This window comes from Pelecanus crispus, chromosome 4 (genome assembly GCF_030463565.1).
Source record: "Pelecanus crispus isolate bPelCri1 chromosome 4, bPelCri1.pri, whole genome shotgun sequence".
Taxonomy (NCBI): domain Eukaryota; kingdom Metazoa; phylum Chordata; class Aves; order Pelecaniformes; family Pelecanidae; genus Pelecanus; species Pelecanus crispus.
Genome location: NC_134646.1, coordinates 30493526 through 30515618, shown reverse-complemented (window position 1 = coordinate 30515618; position 22093 = coordinate 30493526). Strand labels below are relative to the sequence as shown.

Sequence of the window (22093 nt, the reverse complement as noted above, 5' to 3'; positions counted from 1 at the left end):
AGTTACAGGATTAAAAAGCACTGAGGCCAAAGACTTCTAACCTTAGAAAGGGATCTGTACTCTCAGGGCAAACCTAGCAGAGAAAAGACAGAGCTCTTAGATTGCATTTACATATCAGGAAACTTAAACCTACACAACCTTACTAAGGCGAGACAGCCTGGGTAAGCGTACAGCTAGAAAGCCTTACTTCTAATACACCTCCCTAGCTACTAAAGACCGTAACACAGCTAGAAACATTTCACAATATCTCCCTCAGCTCAGCAACATAAGCATTTACTCCTTTGGGTTCAGCTTTAATCACCTGCTCTTCATTTGTGAGCTGCTATTACCCAGGTACTGAAGTATCTTGATGGCAACAGCACATACCTGTGTTATCCAGGAAAGAGGCACCACTTCATCACTGCAACCCACTCACACACCTGAGTCTATATTTCTGCCTAATTTCCCTAGTGACTGGAAACAGCATTAGAGAAATAATTGCTCATTTGGCTCTTCAGGTGAGAATCCTATGCTTTAAAGCAGTTCATTTACCTAGAACGTCCTGTGAAGATAATTTTACCAAACTGTAGGCTTACAGCCTGGCACTATTGGGGGTTTCAATAAAAATAACATTTCTGTTACGGTGTTAAGTTATAAGGAAGACAAATTTATGTTTTAAATATAATTGAAAAGAGGATTTTTCTTTTGAAAGCTAGATGTATGTGGAAGCTGGTTAAGATTTCACAGGGAAAGCTGAGCTTGAGTACTTGATAGTGTGTCTTTTAAAATAAATCTACCAGGTAAGTCTCCTTAAGTTTTGGAACTTTTCCATATTGTCTGATTTCCTGGTACTTGTTCATACAGGTTTTGCCCTGTGAGCATGCCTTTGACTAGCTGTGACATGGCACCTTTCCTTTCAAATGAATCTTGTTTTGAAATGCTGCTTGTATTTTAAATCCATTTCAACTTCCTTCTTAAAGGGCTTTGGGGCCCAATTCTCTCCTCACTTGCTCGGTTTACTTCAGCATGCTTGCTTCCACAGAAAAGATTAATATTGGGTCTTGAGAAAGTACCCCCACGCAATAAGGAAAACCATGTTTTACTCAAAAATGCTGAGTCATTCTCAATGCCCAACCTGGATTGTGAAGGGAATGGGGGAATGCATTTTTAGAACTGCATCACAGAGCACGAGTGGCAATCTAAATAAAGGAAATTACTGCCTCTTCATACATACATATGTGTAACCTGTATGGATTTCACTTATCAAGAGACAGAAAAAATCCTTTGCGTTTCAAGCTCCCTTTCACAGTCTTGGCACTGATTTTAAATGAGCATGTCTCTGTTCCAACCCAGAGATGGGGCACAAAGCATAACATCTGAATCTACACCCTTTCCAGGAATAAAATCACCTACCGTCTGGATAGACTGGAAGTGTGCAGCAGCATTGTCTCCCTCTATGATGTGACTGGACTATCTACACAGTGTTAAAGACAAGGCTGTAATAGCTCTCTGGTTAAAATACCACTTTCTTCTTGTCCCAGTCAACAGGTGGCTTATGATTTGACCCTGTTTCTTTTGACTCCATTTTTGCTATGGATTACAGTTCCTTGCTTCAATATGAGAAGCAACAGTCACATCATTTCATTCATTTATAGGTTTTTTTTTTTTTTTAAATCCTTCTTGTCAATTATGACTTTTGTTAGCCTCATTCAACTCTGAGATAAATAATTAGTAAAGCTCCACCTCATGTGGCCTTAGCATAACAAAATCCCCCAGAGGCACTTTCCAGGTGCGCTGCTGAATCTCTGGGCTAACACACGTCAGGTGAGCCATGCTGGCTGCTGATTTGAGATGCTCTTCACCCTTAGCAAACCAGACATCTGAGTCTCAGCATAGAGATGTTTGAACTTAAATGTTTCACGTAGTATTTGTGCCAATTAAACGTGGCACTAGCTGACTTTCTTCAGCCTTGGGTTAGATGTGTCAGGGAGACTTGGTTACTGTGCTACAAACTTGCATTTCAGTATTAAGACCACCGGTGCATTATTGATGGTTGGCACTATTTAACAGGAGTCAACCTGGGAGGCTGCTCTGCCAGAAGCTGTAGAAATCCGCAGAAAAATGGTGCTGCGTAGCCTGTATTTTCTTGCTTAGTGCCGTTTTCAGACATCAGGTGGGGGTCAATCAGCAAACCTCCCTTTATGATGTGCCCAGGAAAGGCAGCCAACAGCCAGGCACTATGTAAGCGGGTTTAACTTCGCCCTATGCATAACCTCTCTTCCCTTCAAAACTTTTTAGGGGTCAACCAACAAGAAAACGTCGGCAGCCACCAGGCCGGGCCCGACTCCACGGAAGTGTTGAGAACGTCGCTGCGGGCCAAGCGAGACGGACGGCAGCAGGATTATTCCCTGCGCTGGCGGCAATTCCCCCGGGATGCCAAGGCTCACGTAGCGACGCGGCTCCCCCCAGGCCGGAGGGCCTGCCCCTGCGAGGGGGGTTTCGTCGGCAGCGGCGGGGGTGGCAGGGCAGGCGCTTGTTTGGCTCCGCGCTGCCCCGCTCGCCCCGCCGCCGCCTCTCCTCGCCCGCCTGCGGTGGGCTTCTCTCTCCTCGCCCGCCCGCGCTGGGCTTCTCCAGGGCCGTGAGGGGGCTGGGGGCCGCCCCGGCGCCCCTCCTCCCGCCCGGCCGCGGCGCTGCCGCCCCAGGGCCGCCCGCTCCCCCTCTGCCCCCCAACGGCCGCCGGCTCCCGCCCCGCCCCGCCCCCCGCGCGGCCGTTTGCGCCGGCGGAGCGTCAGCGGGAATTTCCAGCCAGGAAGTGCGGCGGGACGGGGGCCAGGGGCGGGGAGGGAGGCGGGGGCGGCGGCTACGCAGGCGGCGGCCGCGCAGGCCGGTGCCGCTCGGCTGCCCTCGCCAGCGGGCCCGCGGTGGGGCGGACGGGAGGGAGGGAGGAAGAGGGAGGGAGGGAGGGAGGGAAAGTCCGCGCGGAGCCAGGGCGCGGGCGGCGCCGGCGGCGTCACGCCGATTGCATGGCGCGGCGCTGAGGGACGCGCGGCCGGGACCCTCCAGCGGCAGACGACGACGACGACGACGAGGAGAAGCCCTGCCCTGCCCCGGGTGAGCCTCGGGCGGCCCCTGCCCCGCCGCCTGCCTTCGCCCCTGCCCTTCCCTCGGCGCCCGCTCGCCGCGGGCCGCGCTTCCTGCGGCCCGATGCGCAGCGAGAGCGGGGTGGGAGCGGGCAGCTGCGCCGCGCTCGGGCTGGGCTGGGAGCGGGGGGAAGCGCCCTGGGGAGCATGGCGGCCCCCGGGGGGGGGCGGGGGAGTTTGTCGACGGGCAGCGCGTCCCCCGGGCCGGCCCCACGCGTGGCGCCGGGCGGCCGCTCGCCCGTGACCTCGGCTGGGGCGCGGAGCTCCCGCTGCGGCGCCGGGAGGGGTGGCCGCGGGCTTTGCCGGCGCTCGCCGGGGCGGCTGCAGCCAGCGGGAGGGGGAGGCGGGCAAGCGGCGGCGGCCGGCGCCGTGGCTCGGGGGGACGGCGGGGGCCTGTGGGTCGCGCCGCTGGTGCCGGCCCTGCCGGCCGGGGGGGGGAGGGGGGGCGGACACCCGCTTCTTCCCGGTGCGGAGTTTCTGAAAGGGGCGAGTGCCGCCTCGCTTTCCGTGCCGTTGCGGATTTGAGCAATGGCACTCTGTTAGCGCACGAACCGCCTCGCGCCTCTTGCGCGGTTTATTTTTTAAGCGCGCAGCAGGCGTTTCCGCTGAGGTGTTGTAGGGGCCTTCCTAGCTGGGAAGGGGTGTCTGCGGAGGACTGTCAAGTGAAACGAAGAAAGTTTTAAAACCCGGCTTCTGCTGACGGTAGAGCGTGTGCTGGGAGGGAGAGGAGGTGCTGCTTTTGACGCTTTTGGTTTCGGAGGTGACGTGACCCTGAGGCGCGGTGCGGAGCCTCCGCTCGGCTGCGGTCCCCGGCTGGCCTGCAGAAAGCGGCCCGTCACCGGCCAGCACGGCTGTGCTGCTGGCAGCTTTCGGTGTCCTGGCCTTGGGTGGGGCTTGCCGAGTGCCACGGGTAGTATAAATATAAAACCAGTAGTGAGTTTCTTAAAGGCAATTCGGTAGTAAGTGATGAGAGTGAAAAGTTCTCACCGTGACAAGGAATATTATCGGAGTGATCGTTATGTTACATTTGACCTTAAAAACAAGAATATTCAACTTTTCATCACCGCATTTTTTCTTTTTTTTAACCTGTCGATGCTTTCTGCTTTGGTGGTAACTTCGATAACGAAGCACTATTGACTTACTTTATGTGAACATGAAATGGAGTATTATTTCTGAACTGTAGTACAGGTGAGCTATGTGTTATTTGGCCATTACCGTAATGCAGTGTACTGCTATGTAATTTCATTCAAATAAGTAAATATGAGTGCCTGTAAGCATTTGCCGAATAAGGCTTTGTAGGCAAGGGATCCTCATAACTTTGGTGCCGCATTTCAACTTTCTGTTTTAAAATGCTCAAAATCTTTGCCAAAGAATAACATTTTAAAAGAAATACAGATTATTTTTTTTAAAAAATGGTTTTAAGGTGCCGAGCGTATTTGACGTGTTTTGTGCTTCAGAAGTCCTTTTTTCATTTATTCCGTTCACAGAGAATATTAGGACTAAGCGCATGAATTCTCGACTGTATCACCTGGTGCCTTACATGCTGTAAGGTGCGATGCCACCAGTGCCAAGCTCGCAGAACAGAGTTGAAAGTACAGCTCTTTGTTTTTATTGACATCCAGAGTCTCTGTGCTATGTACTGTGAAGTACCAGCTTTTGAAATGGTATTTCAGTCAAAGCATTTTTATTCTTTCAAAAGAGAATGTAGCTGCCCATTCTAGGAAAGCATTAACCAAGACGTCATTCTGAGACGTCATCCTGTCTGCAGTGTTTTGTAATCTACAGAAATGACTACAGTTTGATTGAGAAAACGAAAGGAAGCAGCAGCCTGTAACTATCCAGAGGCATATCCTCTGTTCTGTAAACTGCCCTGGCTCAAGAATTTAACTGGCATTTATGCTGAATTATTATTGTCAGGTTCTGCCACAGAGTGTGGAGAGTTCAAGGAAACTCAGTGCTGAAACATGTGTAAGATCTGTTAAATAATTTAATCTGAAATATTAAACAGAAGGGAAAAAGCCTTTTTCTTTCCACCCTTTGTCCCTTTTTTGAAGAAAGAAGTGTCAATCAGCAGTAGAATCCTCAAAAAATGAAATTATTTTCTCATGCAAGTAATGAATACGCTTTGAGTAGAGTTCAGGTTGTAAAACTGAGAATGGCTTTGTATCGCTTTGTGTCATGTTGTGTGTTTTTAAAAAATAGTGTTGTAGCAGATAATCTTCATACCTGTAGATGCTTAGTTCAGTCAGCACCTTGGTAATGTTTTTGTAGTATATCTTTTAGAATTGGAAAAGTTTACTGGGAAAAAAAAGAGTGTGCTGGGAGAGAACAAGGAATCTTGTGAGAGGGTGGAAAGCAGACAGTGGTACTTCATTTATACGCACATTCTAAAATTTCCCACTTCATTTATTGAAAAACAGCAATGTAATTGTTTCTCTGTTACTATGTATTTGACTTTTAAAATCAATTTTAATAATAAATTTAAATTTCCTTTTTTTCATTGAGCTTGCATTATGCGACTTCAGTAACGGATACCTACAAGTAAATATCACTGGTGCAAATTTGCTAATTAATAGATTTTTTTTTTTTTGAGTTTTCATGTAAACAGTGCTCCTTCTTTTCATCATTGCCTTTTCCCAAAATCTTCCCATGCCACTGTCTCATGAATACATGCAAACTCCAGAAATAATTGCTGTTAGGAATTTGTGTTATTGTGCTTATCATTGCTGAGTCTGGAAGGAGAGGAACCAAGTTTGAAGGCCTGTGAGCCTTTACTATCAAGGATGCTCTATGCTGAGTAGAAAGTTCAAGTCTCCCTCAGTAGTTGTATGCATACAAAGTAAATGTTGTTTTGAAGTTGCAAAAGTACAGTGAAACACAGTATTTTTTTTACTAACTTACAGTTGTCTTTCTGATGCAGCTAGTGATGAGAAAATTCCACTATCTTCAGCGATTCTGTTTAATTACTCTGTGTTTTCATAGATCGCTTCAAAATGTACTTGCTAAAATCTTCTCACCTTTTGGTGCTGTAAATGTGTGCCAACTATAAATTCAGAAGTACTAGTCTTAAAGAAAATTGTTACTCATTTCCCGAAGCAACTAATGAAAACTCTAAAGTTAGTTTAAAATTTTTTCTCCAACATGTTCATAGCTTTTCTTTGGTTCTCAGACACAATATAATACAGCTATTATAAAACAAAGAGGAGAGAATGTTTCAGACAAATAATGAAAAAAAAATTCCTGGTCTTGGTCACTTTTAGCTCTGACACAGATATTTTAGAAGTGGAAGTTGTAATTTGATGTCCTTTAAATAAGCTGTGAACCTTTTATGAAGTTCTGCATTGATAAGATCATAATTACAGTTGTCATTAACTGTGCCCTTAGGTCAGGCGCTAAGTTTGCATCTAATTTCGAGCATAGAAATAATTCAGTGAGTTGTCGTCTTAAATGCTTTCATTTAAACATATATATTTTGCTGAAGCAGTGTTGACAGTTTCAGAAGTAAGGCCTTAAAAGATGTTTCAAATTATTCTAGTCTCAAGGTAAAATCCTTTGTTTAGGATTTAGGTGGAGCTGACAGACCGTGTGTGGGGAGGAAGCTACTGTTGCTACTACTAGCATTTTTTCCTCCTTTCAACTTTTACGTTCTCTTGAAAAGCAGTGCCAGATATTTTTTTTTTTTTTCTTCATTTAAATTGGAGAATTGGCTAAACTAAAATACCCCTGTATTTCATTGCATCCTCCAAGCAAACTGTACTGGTATCAACAGATCAGGAACAAAGTAGGTCTGAGTTGTGTGGTGTTGCTTGTTTTGTTTAGTTTTTTGTTTGCTGCTTCTAAAGATCATATTTCTATCTGTTTAAACGTGGACAGATTTTAACACACAAATGAAGTAAAAACAAAGTGAGCAGATTTTTTTGGGGTCTTGGTTTAGTCTAAGTGGTTTTTGTTATATCGTAGGTTAGTGTAGAAAATTGAGGCTGCAGGAGTTTTACTGTTTCTTTGTAAAAAGAGAAAAAAGCCATATAATCACTTTGCACCTGTAGACTTGAAACCTGGGGTATAACTGTTAATGGTGCTGGACTCAGTTCTACCCGTTTGGTTCCACTTACTGGTGTTATTTAAGTGAGCACTTCTGGCATGTTACGTTTTCAGTGGCTGTTCAAAGCCAAAAGGACACCGAGAATCCCTTAGCTCACTTCTGTGATTGCAGTGGTAACAGCCCTTGCTATTTTCTGAGCCGTCTTCTGCCACCGCTGTTCATGAAATGGAGGACTGTGTCTTCAGTAAGACCTCAGAACCTGCGTGAAAGTACTTGGTGATACAGCAAACCTTACATGAACTGGACTTCTGAAATCCTGCATTTGCTTGTTACTTTGCTTCTCAGAAGCGCTGTTCTCTTCCCCGCAAAAAGGAAAAGGTTTGCTGTTTAATACTGATGATTCATTACACTTAAGGCTTATAAAATGGGTATGTGTGGCTTTTTAAGTTAAAGTTTGACTTTGATGAACAACTAGGACCATTTTTAAAGAACATTCAGTGATTCTTTTTAATCTGTAGGAAAAAGTAACAGCATTTTGACATGATATTCAGGTTAGTTCAAGTAGCATTACCACCCCACGTGGCTAAAATACAGCATAGTTACTAAGGTTGTTTTGCTGTGTTGAACCTCAGTTATTTTTACATATACTTAGCATTATACGTATACCTGAGTATGTTTGCCATATATTTGAATACTGTTTATTCCATTGGTTTAAGTTGCTTTGAATGTGTTTTAACAAAAACATTCTAATTTTATTCTAACAATATCCTGGAAAAACAGTTTATATGTTTATGGCATCTTAGTATTTCCTCTTGTCGTATTAGTTCACTACTTTGACATTTGGGAAAGGCATAAAACACACAAAAATTCTGTTTGTCGAGATACCTAATAAAGTAACCATTCAGGTGGTCCAGTTACTCTTTGCCAAGTGAATCTCCTCATGCTATGAATTCTTCTTCAAATTTAGTAGTTATCTGGTGTAATAAATTTGAGTCTAGATCTACAATAATTCTGCACCCAACGATTCTGATTCAGAACATCACACTTCTGAAATCTCTATTAATACTTGTGATTGATTTCCTAAATGTTTTGTACCTTTTATACTGTTGTCCAATAATGCATCTGCTCATGACTGAAAATATTTGAAAATTTTAACTTAAATAGTTTTTTAATTTTAAAAATACACAAACAGAACTCCCAGGTTCCACCCAACAGGAAATAATAAGCAGGCTTAATTAATAACAAGAGGAGGCAATTCCTGTTGTTATATAAGAAAAACAAACAATGTCATTTAGGGTCATGTAGCATTATTGCAGCTGCAACAGTCTACAGATGAGAAAAAGTCTGCAGAGGAAAGTAGTATCTGTGACAAAAATGCCTCTCTGCACAAACCTTTTCTGACTTGTATACTGAGAAATTATACTCAAATCTTTGTTCAGAGATCACGCGTCTTTGTAGCAGCTGAAGGAAAGTAAAAAATACAGCTTCCGCATGCCGCTTTTGCGGAAATTGAGCATTGTTGAGTTTTATACTGAGAATACGGTTTCCTTAAAACACCCCTTACATCCCCAAGTATTGAAGTCATAGATGGGAGAAGAAATATTAGTAAACTTTGAACATTTAAAAACAAACTTCAAATTTCAAGTCTGTTTCATTACTGAGTTAAAATCCCTTCAAAAAACCCGTAGTTGATGGGGCTCCTTGTCAACTTGAGCAAGTTAGCAATCACTTCTCATGGTTTTTAAAATGCTTTTTTCTTTCCTGTTTGCACTTAAGAGACTATGCCAATAATGTGAGTGAAAGTATGCATGATGTTTCCTTAATCTTTTGGTTCTATTTACTTTGTATATTTCAGAATACTATAGCTGTTTATCACCTCTTATTTTGAATAATCCAGGGATTTGCTGTCTGTAGCACATTTTTTTCATTTCCTTTTATTTTTAAAAAGAAAAATGTATGCTTGTGTGTGTGTATAGCTTGCATTTCCCCAAGTTTTCCAGACTCTGCATCAGGACAGCGTTCATTTATCTTAAATGATAAATATTTGGTCCAGTCTTAACCTTTGCCTAGGGACTTCAGAAACAGTATAAAGTGGATGCAATCAAAATGAGCAGTTGAGAACAATGTAAATAAAATAGCCGTTGGTAAAACCTTTTCTGTGTTACAATTTTGCTTCATTAGTGTTTGGGAAGGGGATGTCTCTCTTCCTCCCCCCCTCCCTACTCTCTCTCTCCAGAAAAATTTCTTCTGCAGCAACTTCATTTGTGGCAACAGTAATGGAAGTACAAGGTGCTGGTAGCTAACAGCTGTTGGAGTTTAGTTGTGTAGACCTGCTTTAAGCAGGTTTGGACAACATGTGTTCAAAATGCCAGCAACTGTTTGGAATCCTCCTTGTACAATATTCCTACTATTGTTACGTTGCTTTTAACAAAAATGGGATTTATTTTTCTTAAGAAAAGCATCTTCTATTCAGTCTTAAAAAAATTAAAGTAGTTAGAAGGATATGCGCAGCTTAAACTAAGGGTTGTCCATGTAACTGCTGTAGGCTCATGACCCGACTTGTGCATCCTCTGAAGCGTCGGAAGACCTAAGCCTTGTCTATATGTATGGCCTGCTATTTTGTGCAGAGGTAGAAAATAGCAGTTCTCAAACTTCCTTTTTTCACCTCCCTATGCTTCTCTAAGAATATATTCTGCACTAAAGGTTTTTGCTCTGGAGCTGCACTCCCAGTATTTGGGGAAAAATAACTGGGTTACAAGGGAAATGAAGTGCTAGATGAAGTTGAGAGGAGGTGGCCAGAGCTAAGGTGAAAAAGCCGGGCGTCGAAAGGGTTGGGCAGCATCCTGACTTTGAAGACACCGCAGTGATGATTGCTTGAGACTAAACGTCTTGGATCAGTATCTCTGTTCTGTCAGAGCAGCCTGCTCTGTCCTCTAGCCAAAATCATCTCAGCAGCTCTTGTCTTGCTGCCAGCCCTGACCCAGCAACTCGCAGTGTCTATTGCACAATACATTTCCCAGCATCTCCATTTGGGAAATGCTGATCTCTAAAACAATTGTCTCTATACAGATTATGTTTTGCAAAGGATAGAAGTGTGAGGCTCAAGGGTGGATAGTTGCCACTAAAAGAAGTAAACAATACCAGGTAAAACACGTTGTAGAGACTGTACAGTACAACAGTGACTGTTTCTACCTCAGTATTTCATAGCTGCTACAGGATTTCAGAGAACTTGATGCTGTTCCTAAAAACATAGTTCTCTTCAGTCAGATAGTCTGCCATGTTTTATAGCCCTGATGTAGCAAAAATCTACTTACAATCTAATATATAAAACACAAATGTCTTTGCCTCTCTTTCAGCCTTTTTCTTCTCTACTTTTAATAAGCAAAATAAACAGGCTAAGAGCATAATCACAGTGGATTTCATGACTTTCAGAGTCCAGTTGAAGAAGTTTATTTTTAACAGGTAAATTCCACTGAAAGCCAAGTCAAAGAGAAAAAACACTCTGCTAGAAAACTTGCAGAAGGAACTGTGCTTTCAATGTATCAAGTCAGCTGGAGCACAGTAGTTGAGTTTCTTGTCTTGAGGCTTGCTTTCTGAATCTAAGCTTTGACGGGTGAGAAGAGGTTGATGTAAAATGTCTCATAAAGTAAGAGACGGATGTTCTTCAACATAGAAATTTATTTCAAACCATCAGACTAATTCCAGTTCAGAAGTGTAGTGAACTCTGGGTAATAAAGATCATAATTCACTAACATACATATCTTCAGTGTACCTTTTACAGAATATGCCTTAATTTCTATCCTGTTAAACTGATCTGTGCTATAACCAAACCTATTTCCATAAAATATTAATGTCCTGAACTCAGCCTTTATACTGAACTAATTAAAAAATAATGGACAAGTTTTAGAAGGGATGAGTTGATTCTTTGTATTTTAAAACACAACAGCAGGCAGATAACCTGATGCTAGTCTTTTGCCTTCATTTTCCAAGGACATAATGGGCATTCTGTCACAGCAGTTTTTATGCTTTTATTTTGTTTGGTTGGCTCAAAGTACAGAAAGTTTAAAAGAAAAGAGTGGCTGATAAGAGTTTCTACCAGGCATCACCCTCTTTTATGATGAGGCAGGTCTTTGTAGGGTAGAGAAGCTGGTGATGCTGTTCATTCTTCATCTCTCCAAATTGATTTAAAAAATACATTTATTTTCAAAGAACACAGATTAAAAGTAAAGACCTGCTTACCATGTCTCTCTTTGAAGGTCTGGGAAAGGAAGCGTATGTCATGGTTTTGGGTTTTGTTTTTTTTCTGGTCCTATGTGAAATGTTAGCTTCATCAATAAGCACGCTGGTACGCTATGAAACATGGATAGATAGATTTGGGGTATTAAATCTCAAATTTCTTTCTTTTTTTTTTTTTCTTTTTTTTCTTTTGGGGTGGAAGGTAGGTGGTTCAACTATTTATTTATTCAAATGACTTTATTTCCTGCTTGGAGGAATAAGAAGTCTTCTCATTTGTTAGTATATATGCTGTTCAGGTTTTTAGCCAGGCCAGTAAGAGAACAAAACTAGAAAGAAAAAGAATGACGTTTAAAGTCTTAGTTTTTTAAAAGGCATGCAGCTGCTGGGTGAGATGTCTGTAAATGTTTTCAGAAATAGCTGGACTCTCTTAAGTGTTTTCAGAAATTACTGGATTATTAGTATCTGAATCAAACATTAAAGCTTGACTCCTCATAGATGATGAAATTTGCATCGGGTTATGCTTGTCTGGAGAAAGGTGATAGGAAGAAGCCCCTTTCTCTGTTTGTAGGTATTGGATTGGATACAGGTATCAAAGAGGAAGATGCTTTACCTCATTTTTAAAATTCAGGCTGGAAAGTTGAAGAGGAACAGTAGAGGGAAGGATCTGGACTCCAAAAAAGTCAGGGGGCTGGCAAAAGTTGGTTAGAAAAACCTATCTTTGTTTTTAAAAGGTAGTTAGATACAGTGGATGTTGGAGAACAGCAGGAGATATGAAATCAAATGATCAAGATAAACAGAAATGAGAATTCTTGTTCCTGGCTGAGAGCATTCCTACATTCATTATGTTGTTTCCATTTTAAATGCCTGATCTTTTTGAAGCTTTAAAGCCAATACTTGGAATACAATAAATGAGCTTCTGTTCTTCCAGCTGTGCCTACTTGTACCTGGTATTACTTGGTTATTAAGGAGGAGCAGTGATGCAAAGTAACTGCCATTATGTTTCCTTGGTTGGTTCGTGCAACCCCATCAACTTCCATGTATGTGTATGTATATATATCTTCCTAGGTTTTTTCTTTTTCTCCTTTTTTGTTAACCTTTTTCACAAGGGCAACTGACCTGCTGTGGGGAGAAAGGAATACTGCATGCATATGCACACGCATACACACTTACAGTCCCTCAGTTGGCACAGCTGTATGGTTTTGGACAAGTTTAGCTGGGTTTTATGTTTTCCCATTGTGCTAAGAGCTAAATGACGTTCCCTCACCCACCTTTGAATTTTCACACTAAAAAATACTGCGAGTTGAAATGTTTAGTTTCCTGTGCCCCATTATCTGAAAGGCTTCAGATGATCTCCAGGGTGGGGACTGTCATGGTTGATTGTGGTCTGCAGGTGTAGGGCTATTTTTTTTATTGTAGATGCAAGTTTGCAGTACAGTTTGCGGGAATTGGAGATTATGCGGGAAGCAGGCATATATGGTAACACAAACTTCCACAAAGCAATTTTAATCCCAGTCATCTTCAAACGAGAAAGGTGGTTTTGACCTGACTTCTGTAAGATGCATATAGCAGCAAATATAGCTTGGATGAAAACAATCTCTGCCCCAAAATACAGCTCATGTAGAGAGAGAATGAACAAAGCTACTCGTGGTAGATGCTAATCTTACCACTTAATGCATGTAGGAAAGGCGCTTAGAAACTCAAGCAATAAGGGAAGAGGCAAATTGAAAGTCATACAATTAATGCTAGGGTCTGTTTTTCGGCAGGTGCCTTTTTGCTTTTTAAGCATGTTATTGACATGAATTTGCCCCAGTTTTCTTGTTAGAGGAGGATGCTTAGGGATTTGTTAACTAAATAAATCCAAAGCAAACTAATTCTGTTTTGGAGGTAGGGCTCCTGGAACATTTTTGTTGTTTGTTTGGCTTTGAAAGAGGACAAAACATATAGTGAAAATGAGAGTGTTTTCAGTCATTTAGAGGGGTCATTTTAAACTGCTGGGTTAATTTTTGTCTAGGCCCTGAAAAGGCAATTAAGTGTCAGTTTACATACACAAAGGCGTATGTTTGCACATCTAAATCATTGTGTGTTTATAATAAACTGACTTAGCATTCAAACCAGAGAGAATGTCTTTAACCTCTGCCCCAACCACTGCAGCTGACTCTTGAACACAGAAGACCTCAAGTAAGAGACACCTGTGCTTTTGGTGCAAGAGATTGTGTTTAATACCTGGTTAGAAATCCATTACTACATACCTACAGCAGCTGGGTAGTATGTGGATAGTTATCTTGCTGCTTCTGAGTGTTCATCTTTAATGACTGCTGTTTTGCTCTCATGACATTGTTCATTGCATCAGCCAAAAAGCCAGAAATGACTGTTTTGATCAGGTGAAATTGAAGGACTGATTCAGATAGATGTAGGTTTTATTTCTGTATGGATTCTAATTTTTATATCAAAAGTACTTTAAATGAAAAATTTTCAGAAATACTGCCTCTGCGGTATTTTTCCATTTTGTTGAAGTCATGTATTGCAAAATTGTAAATGTGACCACGAAGCATAGCTGGTGGAGAACTGCCCTTCTCCCACGGAGTTCTGCTGGAGTGAGAGTGATGCAGTATGAGAAACTAGAATAGGGCAAAGATGATGGAACATGCTATTAAATTTATCCTATTGGGCTTACAGAAAAAGTTGTGAGATGCTTTGCAAGTTTTGCAAAGAAGTACACATTTAACAAACAGGCAAGTGGGCAGATGCTATTTGTATGGGCTCCTCAGAATCTTTTTGTTTTTTTACTGAACAACCATATTTACCATGGTATCTGTCTTGCATATGTGGCTCATGAAATAGCAAGTTATTAGATATGAGAGATCATAAAACAAGACTTTAGGACCAGTTTTAATTCTGTTTATGCAGAAGAAATCTGGCATTTGCACTCACAGTTACCTAATCAGCGCACATCAGCAGGGTGGGTATTTTCTGACACTTCCTAAAAAATGTTGGCTGTTGAGGACTTCAGATTGTTTTCTGTAATATCTGCACCTTTAACTGGGAAGTGTTTGCCAAAAACTAAATTACAGTTACTTCAGTGATTTCAGTAACTTATCAATTGGTGATGAGATTTCTGTTCTTTCTAAGGAACAGAATGTCAAATAAAAATGTCTTTGTAAAGTTTGTTGTATGCTGAAGGCTTTGTTATGCCTTGTATGTTGACTTTTTTCCGTAAACATTGATCATAACAATAGCAAATTATTGATGAAAATAATGCTTTGCAGAATGTGCCTGTGAGATAATGTGATTGACTGGTATTTTTAATATTGCTGAAATCCTGATATATTAGGTGATGAAGTACAGCATGGGTGACTGTGGCTGCTTGTTATATCTGTTACTCATTTTCGGCTGAAATGTTAGGACCAGTTACTTGGTATTTGCTCAAGTACTACAAGTAAATATTACCAAGTAAATATTTCTCTAAAATTGAGTTACAAACAGGCGAGTACTTTTATTTTCTAGGTTAAAAAATAATTTTATCCTCATGGACCTCTTTTTCCTGGAAGTCATCTGGATATTAAGTGTCTCTATTTGTCCATTTTAAATTTTCTTCCATTTTTCACTCGTATGGGATGGGTGGCTATGTGTTGTCTTTGGAGCTTGTTAACAAGCTGAGTTGAGCCTCCATCACAGTGAGGTACCTGAGTATTCCAATTTTCTTTTTCATATTTGCCTTTCTAGTTCTTGTAGAAAGTAGATGGTGACTCAGTTTTTCTTTACTGGTTTACTGATCACTAGTCACTCTCTTTTGTAGGGCAGTAGGTTTTCACAGTTCACTTTGCTTTGCTGGAAAACATGGTTCATGTTCATTGTGGTGGAATATGAGGGCCAGTGACATGTTTCTATCTTCTATTAGTTATGAACCTTATTTAAAGTATCTGCTTGCATGCAGACATGAGTCTCTTGAAATAGTCACTGCAGTTATTTTCAGATGTTCCCTTGGAAAGCCTTTTTTAGTAAGGTCAGCGTAAGTGAAATTGTAATTCTGTCAATAATATCTGCATGAAAGGAGGTAGCACTAATCTTTTATAGTAGACCTAATAAATTCCTAAGAAGATTTCCAGGCTCTGCGGCTGGCTTGCTACTGGCTACAGGAAAACTAAGCCAGGCTAAACTTTCCCAGTGTCCGGCATTTACATGTAGAACTGTGAGAGAGGGTTAGGTATGCTGTACATCCATAATTGTCATTGTCAGCACTGAGTTGTTGTAGGTGCCACGCACTTGTGGACCTCTGGAAATAAAGGTGTCCAAAATTAGTCAATGTTTGACTCCAGTTTTTATTTAAAGAAAAAATACTGGATGTTCTTTCTCTGGCATCTTTATCTGGCATTTAGTAATACTTCACAAGAAAACCATTGGGGTTCATTCATGAATGCTCAGAAGTCTTTTTATTGTATAAAAATGTAGAGTCCTGCTTTTGCGAAACTATGGTAATGATTTTGCCTAAACTCTAATGGCAGAATAGTCACAGCAATGACAGAAACAAATTAATTCCTAATTTTAATAATTTTTACTTCAGGACTTTGTAATTTTTAGTTGCTTGGCAGCAGGCAATGGAAAATCCTAGCTGTAGCCTATCCTGTCCTTAGTCTGCCCCTTGCAAATACTGAGGAATTTTAAGAGTATTGTAGAAATCGTTAACATTATGAGTAAAATAAGAAGGGTCAGAGCTGGGGCTTTTAACTAAACGTTTTTCAAGTTTCTCTATTGCTGTACATTGAAAAAATGAGAGTTCTGATCGTGTTTTTATATTTCAGGACTTAAAATGGCAGGAGAAGATTCCTATATTATGGGAGTGTCTGATCCCCAAGTAAGTGGATTTCTGTATTTTCCAGATCTCTGTATTCTCTCCTAGCACTCTGTTTTGGCTTCCTCTCACATTGTCCTGTCATTTCCTAGGCTTGATAACATGGATATATAAAAGCATTCTAGCTATTGGCAGAAATCAGGCTTGGGGAAATCTAGTTTGGGTTTTTTTTTTTCTCTAAGGTGTCTTTTACGTGACCTGTAAAGTGCCTTGCCACTAATGAAATGGCTGAAATGAAAAGGAAAGCTAGGCCTGCTGAAAGAAGCAACTGAAAAAATACTCATTTTTATGCCCTATCTGCCTGTGACACTTGCTCTGAAATGTATTCTGTGGTGGACATTGGACTTTATCTGAAAATAAAGCCCCTTATGCCCTAAAAGGCCCCTTTGTATCATTTTTTGTGAAATTTGCATTGACGTTGATGACTACAATGTTCCTTCACTCACACAGATCAGTAGGCCTAGCTCTTCGGAAGCTCCTCTTGATCTCATTAGGTCATTTCATGATTCATTTGAATTGTGAGAATGGTGCTTGAGTGAAAAGTCAAGTGAAGAACAGATCATTTCTACTCACCTTAATTTCCAAAAAGCAACTATTTTCTCCTTTATGCTTGCTCCACTTTGGAAGACAATAGATATATACCTGACAACAATTACAGTGAGTTAAGACATGTCAGTAGTCAAAAAAACAAAACAAAAAAACCAAACCAAACCTTTAACCTGGGTATACTGTTTTCTTGCTTTAGAGCTTGTAAGTACATTTACATAAGGAACGTAGTCTGGTGGGGTTTAATCACAGAAGTGGGAATGAGAACTCACAGGTTCTCAGTAAGGCTTTGGGCAAGACATCTAGGGTCAGATATTTAGAATTTACCGTATAAGCTTTTTGAATATGTAGTTGTTAGTGCAGGTAAGCAAAATGCATACTTAGAAACTGTGCTGAGCTCAGTGCAATCTCATGATACTGGTGAAACTTGGTCAGTACTATCAGCTTTGCTTGCACTGCTGTTGCCAGCAAAAATAAAATAGATCGAAAATGTTTACACACTGCACCAGGGTGTTTGCTGTCTCAGTATTTGCAGAGAACTTTGAAATTCTTTGCTGATAGATGTTTTATGAAATTATGTATATAAGTAGTAATAAAGAATGTATTTTCTTTCAATACAGATGTTTGCAGTGGATCAGTTAATAGGAATGAATGCATTATTTAATAATACAAATTACATCACTTCAGACTTACCACTACGAACAGGTAGGAACCGTTGCTATTTGATTGTGCTTATTGTCCTGCTGTGTCTTCCAGTTTGTTTTTTTGTGAAGTTCTTTTCAGAGGCTTGTTTGTTTACGCTCTTGTATTTCATAATACTGGATCCCAAAGTTGTCAGCTAGCCTTTTTATTACACCCTTATGTGTATCTTTCTTGCCTTCATGAAACTTTCAACAGTGAGGCAAATCTGATTTTCTTTTGGCTTGTACAGAAACTGAAAGTTTCAATTAGTTAAATGGTTTGAGTGACCTGTTTTTATAACTTACTTTGTATTTTTTTCTAAATTTGCATCTTCAGTGACCTACATGTTTGTTGCCAGTTTGCAGAGTGCAACATGTACTTTTTTTTCCCTTTTGAATGGTGTTTCATTTTTTGTAACAATTCTTAAGGTGCTTGTTTTTCACTAATAAAATGTAGAGTATATTCAACTTCCTGTGTCATTCAAATCTGTTTTTCCTTCTCGGTGACTTCTCTGTTTCCTGTAAAGTGGCAGTCTGGTATTAAAAGTACCTGAATAATAACACCAGTTTGCAATTTCAGAGACAAATTTTGCAAGCAATCGCTGAAAATAAGCAAATAGTATTCCTCCGAGGTCTGATACGCAGTTCTTCCTGTATGATTGCAGAACCGGAATATCAAATAGAAGTGTGTTATATCTCAGCCAGTATTAGCTGCTTGATCAGCCTTGGTCTGGTTTTGCTTATTAAATTTCTTTTTATAATTTCTTTTTATATTACTTCTTGCTTGAATTTAGAAAACTGTTTCTCCTGCTTAGTTTATTAGAACAGCTGATATGAAAGGAGGAAAGAAATAAAAATTTAGTTAAGTGTATGAGGTTTTTCTCGATATACATCTCCAATATAGCTATTAATGTTTTCTAACATGAGAACTTTCTGTTGTTGATCCGTTTGACTCTTGTATCAGGATGTAGCTGGTATCTTCTGTATTACAGGTTGCTTTCTTTTGCTGAAAAGTCAAATGACTTTTGTTTGCAATATTTGATACACTTGACAGCAGTGAAGGTGTGAAGGGTAAAATGAAATAAGCAGTTAGCTTTTTACTTCATAGGTAAAATTCCACACTAAAGTAACAATAAATGCTGATTGGAAAATAAAAATTAAGGCATGCTTACTCTTTCAGTGTTTCCTGGTTTAAACCATACTTCGGTTTTCTTGACTGAATAGTAGTGAGGAAGGATCAAGAAACACATATGGTACAGATAATTTTGTTTTGAGATAAAATGCTCTGATGAGCGAAGCTCTTGACAAATATGGACAAGCATCCAACAAATTAGTGTTGCAATCATTTGTTTGCAGTATGTTTTTATTAAGGCAGATAAAATTGTTCAGTAAGATTAATCTGTGTAGGATTAAAGGGCTTGTACCTTGTATACCAAGGGGGTTTTTTGCTGTTCTCACAGAGTTTCTGTGGAACAGATAGGGTTATTGAAATCTGATTTCCTCATAATGATCTCTCTTACATGTACCTTTTAAGCTTACTCTGTACTCCTCATGCCAGACTCATTCCATACAAATTATTCAGATATATAAAACTGATTTTCAGATACCAGTGTCCTGTCTAAACTAGAAAACAGCTGTTTTTTTAAAACCATGTGGTGGAGTCAAGAATTCACTGAGTTCTGGAGTCACAGAAAACTCTTAGTGGGCTCCGCCTAGCTCTATCCTTAATTTACAAAATTGCTTAGAAAAGGCAGGTTTTTAATGTCGCTGCTCTTGTCTACTGCTGCACTATAGGTGGCAAGTTCCCTGTGTACAAAATTGGATTTAATAAAGGATCACGGATTTCAGGTTATTGCAAACAAAAAGTTCATCATAAGGTTTAGAAAAAGTTGATCACTTCAATGCCATCAGATGGTGCCCTAGTGATTTTGTTTCTTAAGTAGTATCACTGTTATGCTTACTTCCTTCCCTGCTTGAAACTATGGCGTGTCATTACTGTGGACTAGCTCTTCAGTTGTAAGGTAATATAATAATTTATGTATTATGCTTTAGTTGTTTCCAAGCAGGAACTAATGAATTCTTTCTACACAGCAAGGCCAGTTAAAAATTCCTGTGGGATTTTCCAAAAGTTCTTCCAGCCGAGATATCAAGAGGGTGAAATAAGTGTTCTAAAAAGGATTTTTCTCTAGGACGGTTGGATAATTTAAACAGAAAGAACCAAAGACATTAATTGTTGCTCATGATTTGGTGTTGTGCCTACATCTTTCAGTCTGTGCATTCATAAACGCACGTCAGACTTATTACATTGGCAGGCAGGTTTAATATATAACTGTGGATTGCTGTATCATGCCAGCGTAGCTGAATCAACAAATAGGTGGGGAATTTGGGGACTTTCTGATGATAGATGTTCTGCTGTTATGTTAATATTTACAGTAATAGTAGAAAACCTTTGAGATGTCGGGACAAGGATTTTCTCGATGAGGTTGTCCGTGCTCAAGTGTCTTTGCTCACTTCTTTTTCTCTCTCACGTATGTCCGTTTTAAGTAAAAATTAGGCTTGGTTATTTTGGCTTTAAAGCTGTAGTAAATAGTTATGTGGTTCAAGTTCTACATTTACATCTAAGTCTAGAAAGAGAAGTAGTCTCTGTGTGCCTTTAGTGACAAAAGGATGTATCTATAGCAAGTGCCATAACCATGCAAACTGCAGGACTGAGCTGTGTGTTTAAAACACCTCCAGCAGCAAGGGCAGTATGTCACAAAGTCAGCCTCTTCTTTGGCTCATTGGGAAGTATCCTGCCTTTGAGAGTTAGGCATCCTCAGTGGCATTGGGGATGGAGGGAGCATTATCCATGGATGCATTTAGGCGGCGTAAAAGCAGATACACATCAGTGTGGTGTCCACTGTGTAATGGAGGGACAAAGCGATGCCTTAAATTGGAGAGGAAATGGGCAGAGCTCTGAGCAAAGCATTTTATAATTTTGGGTGTCTCTTACTTCCTCCTGATTATACAAGGCTATCTACAACCATGTAATGTAGTGCCAGTTAGAGGTGGTTTTGGGAACTGGTTAATTGTTTTGGTTTTGGGGGGCCCTCGTCTAATTAGCTGTTGGCATTGAGGTGTTGTGGGGTTTTTTTATTGCAGTTAGACAAAGCCTGTGAAGTTGAAGCAGGGCTGTCAGCAGCTGAACAATATTGCCTGGAGGCTGCTAAAATTACAGTTTTTTGATATTTCTTTAACCTCCTCTGCCCAACCCTCTGTGATACTTGCTGTTGAGAAATGAGAAGGGCATAGAGGGGAAAAAGAAGGCACTTACAAAAAACTTCATTTTGTTTTTTTTTTTTTCTGAGAGGAGATGATGTTAGGAAGAGATTCAAGGAAGCCTGACCGTCACCAGAAATTAGATGAGTGTTCATTTTCCCTGTCCCATAGCAGTGGCTGTAATCATCAGAAGCATGAGCAGACTTGCATACTGCTTCTGGTGTTTTTTCTAGATCTTCTGTGCTTGTATTTTGAAGAGTGAGCTGAGGGAAGAGAGAGGTTAAGCAAAGCCCGTGTGCTGCTTGCTATAAACATCATGCTTTGAACACTGCAGAGCTGAGATGCAAGAGGGTGTTCGTGTGCGGATGAATCCCTGAGGGTGAGGGCATAAAAACGCTACCATAGGCCTTCAGGAAGGGTGAGACACTAGATCTAGAGTCTGAGCTTTCAGCAGCAAGGTACCACTGCCAGGATGGGTGGGTGCTGGATTTAGCAGTCAAAACCTAGAGGCTATGAGCGTTTTTATCGATGCCCACAGAGCAAAACGTCGCACAATGACAAGGGTGAGATGCCTGTTCTGGGGGACCCACTAACAGACAGGAGGTGAGGGGGGAGCTTGACCACAGCTGGTTGCAGGTTAAATTGAATGGTTTCAGGTACTAGGCAAGCTGTTAGGTAAAGGACCCCACTAGTCCTGCGGTGCTGCCAGGCTTGCAGGGATATCCCACCACACTCACAGACCATTTTTTTCTTGACTTTGCTCTGATGGGAAGAAGGAACCAAGAGGGAGCCTAAGATGGGTGCTCCTTTGGGAAGTGTGTGTGCAGGGTGAGGCCTGTCAAGAGGAAGAAGGAATGTAAGCGGTGGGAGTGTCAAGACGCAGGAGGGCCTCTGACTCAGGCAGGAAGGAAAATGAAGAAATGTAGCAGTTGAAGAAGACGTGGGGAAGTGGGACTGTGACTCAGGCTGGAGGGGAGGCAGCGGGATGCGAGTTGGTCTGTGGCAACTGAGGTGAGAAGACAGAAAAGGAAGCACTGAAGCATACCCAGGATGTGGCAGTCTGCACCAAACCCCCTCCAGGCTGGAGGACTGCATGTTTTAGTTGCAGTTCTTAACCCCGCTGACTGCAGCAGTGCCAGGCAAGTCATGAGGAATGCTTGTGTCAAAACTTGGCTCTTGGCAACCATGACAGTCATCCTTGTGTAGAGGCCAGCTCCATGACTGTATGCCACTTCAGCCGCTCTGTAGGGCAAAAGTAGAACTTAAGCTATGCATTAAGTAGCGTTCCTTCTTGTGGTTGTTTAACACTTAAACAAGAACTTGAAGCAAGCAACTTTCCAGCCTAGAACAGAGGTGCAAAAGA

The 22093-nt window shown here is 41.0% G+C and overlaps 1 protein-coding gene across 3 annotated transcripts in view; it reads left to right on the top strand.

The window, feature by feature from the left end:
- Window positions 1–3035: 3035 nt before the first annotated feature.
- Window positions 3036–22093, top strand: part of NFKB1 (nuclear factor kappa B subunit 1) — a 60669-nt gene continuing 41611 nt past the window's right edge. The window contains exons 1-3 of one of the 3 annotated variants that reach the window (XM_075709912.1): window positions 3036–3090; window positions 16197–16249; window positions 17413–17497. In XM_075709912.1, the coding sequence (XP_075566027.1) occupies window positions 16205–16249; window positions 17413–17497 (130 nt within the window). In that variant the 5' untranslated portion in view covers window positions 3036–3090; window positions 16197–16204. Of the gene's footprint in view, window positions 3091–12588; window positions 12605–16196; window positions 16250–17412; window positions 17498–22093 lie in introns of those variants that run through there. The other 2 variants (XM_075709909.1, XM_075709913.1) reach the window with 2 other exon arrangements.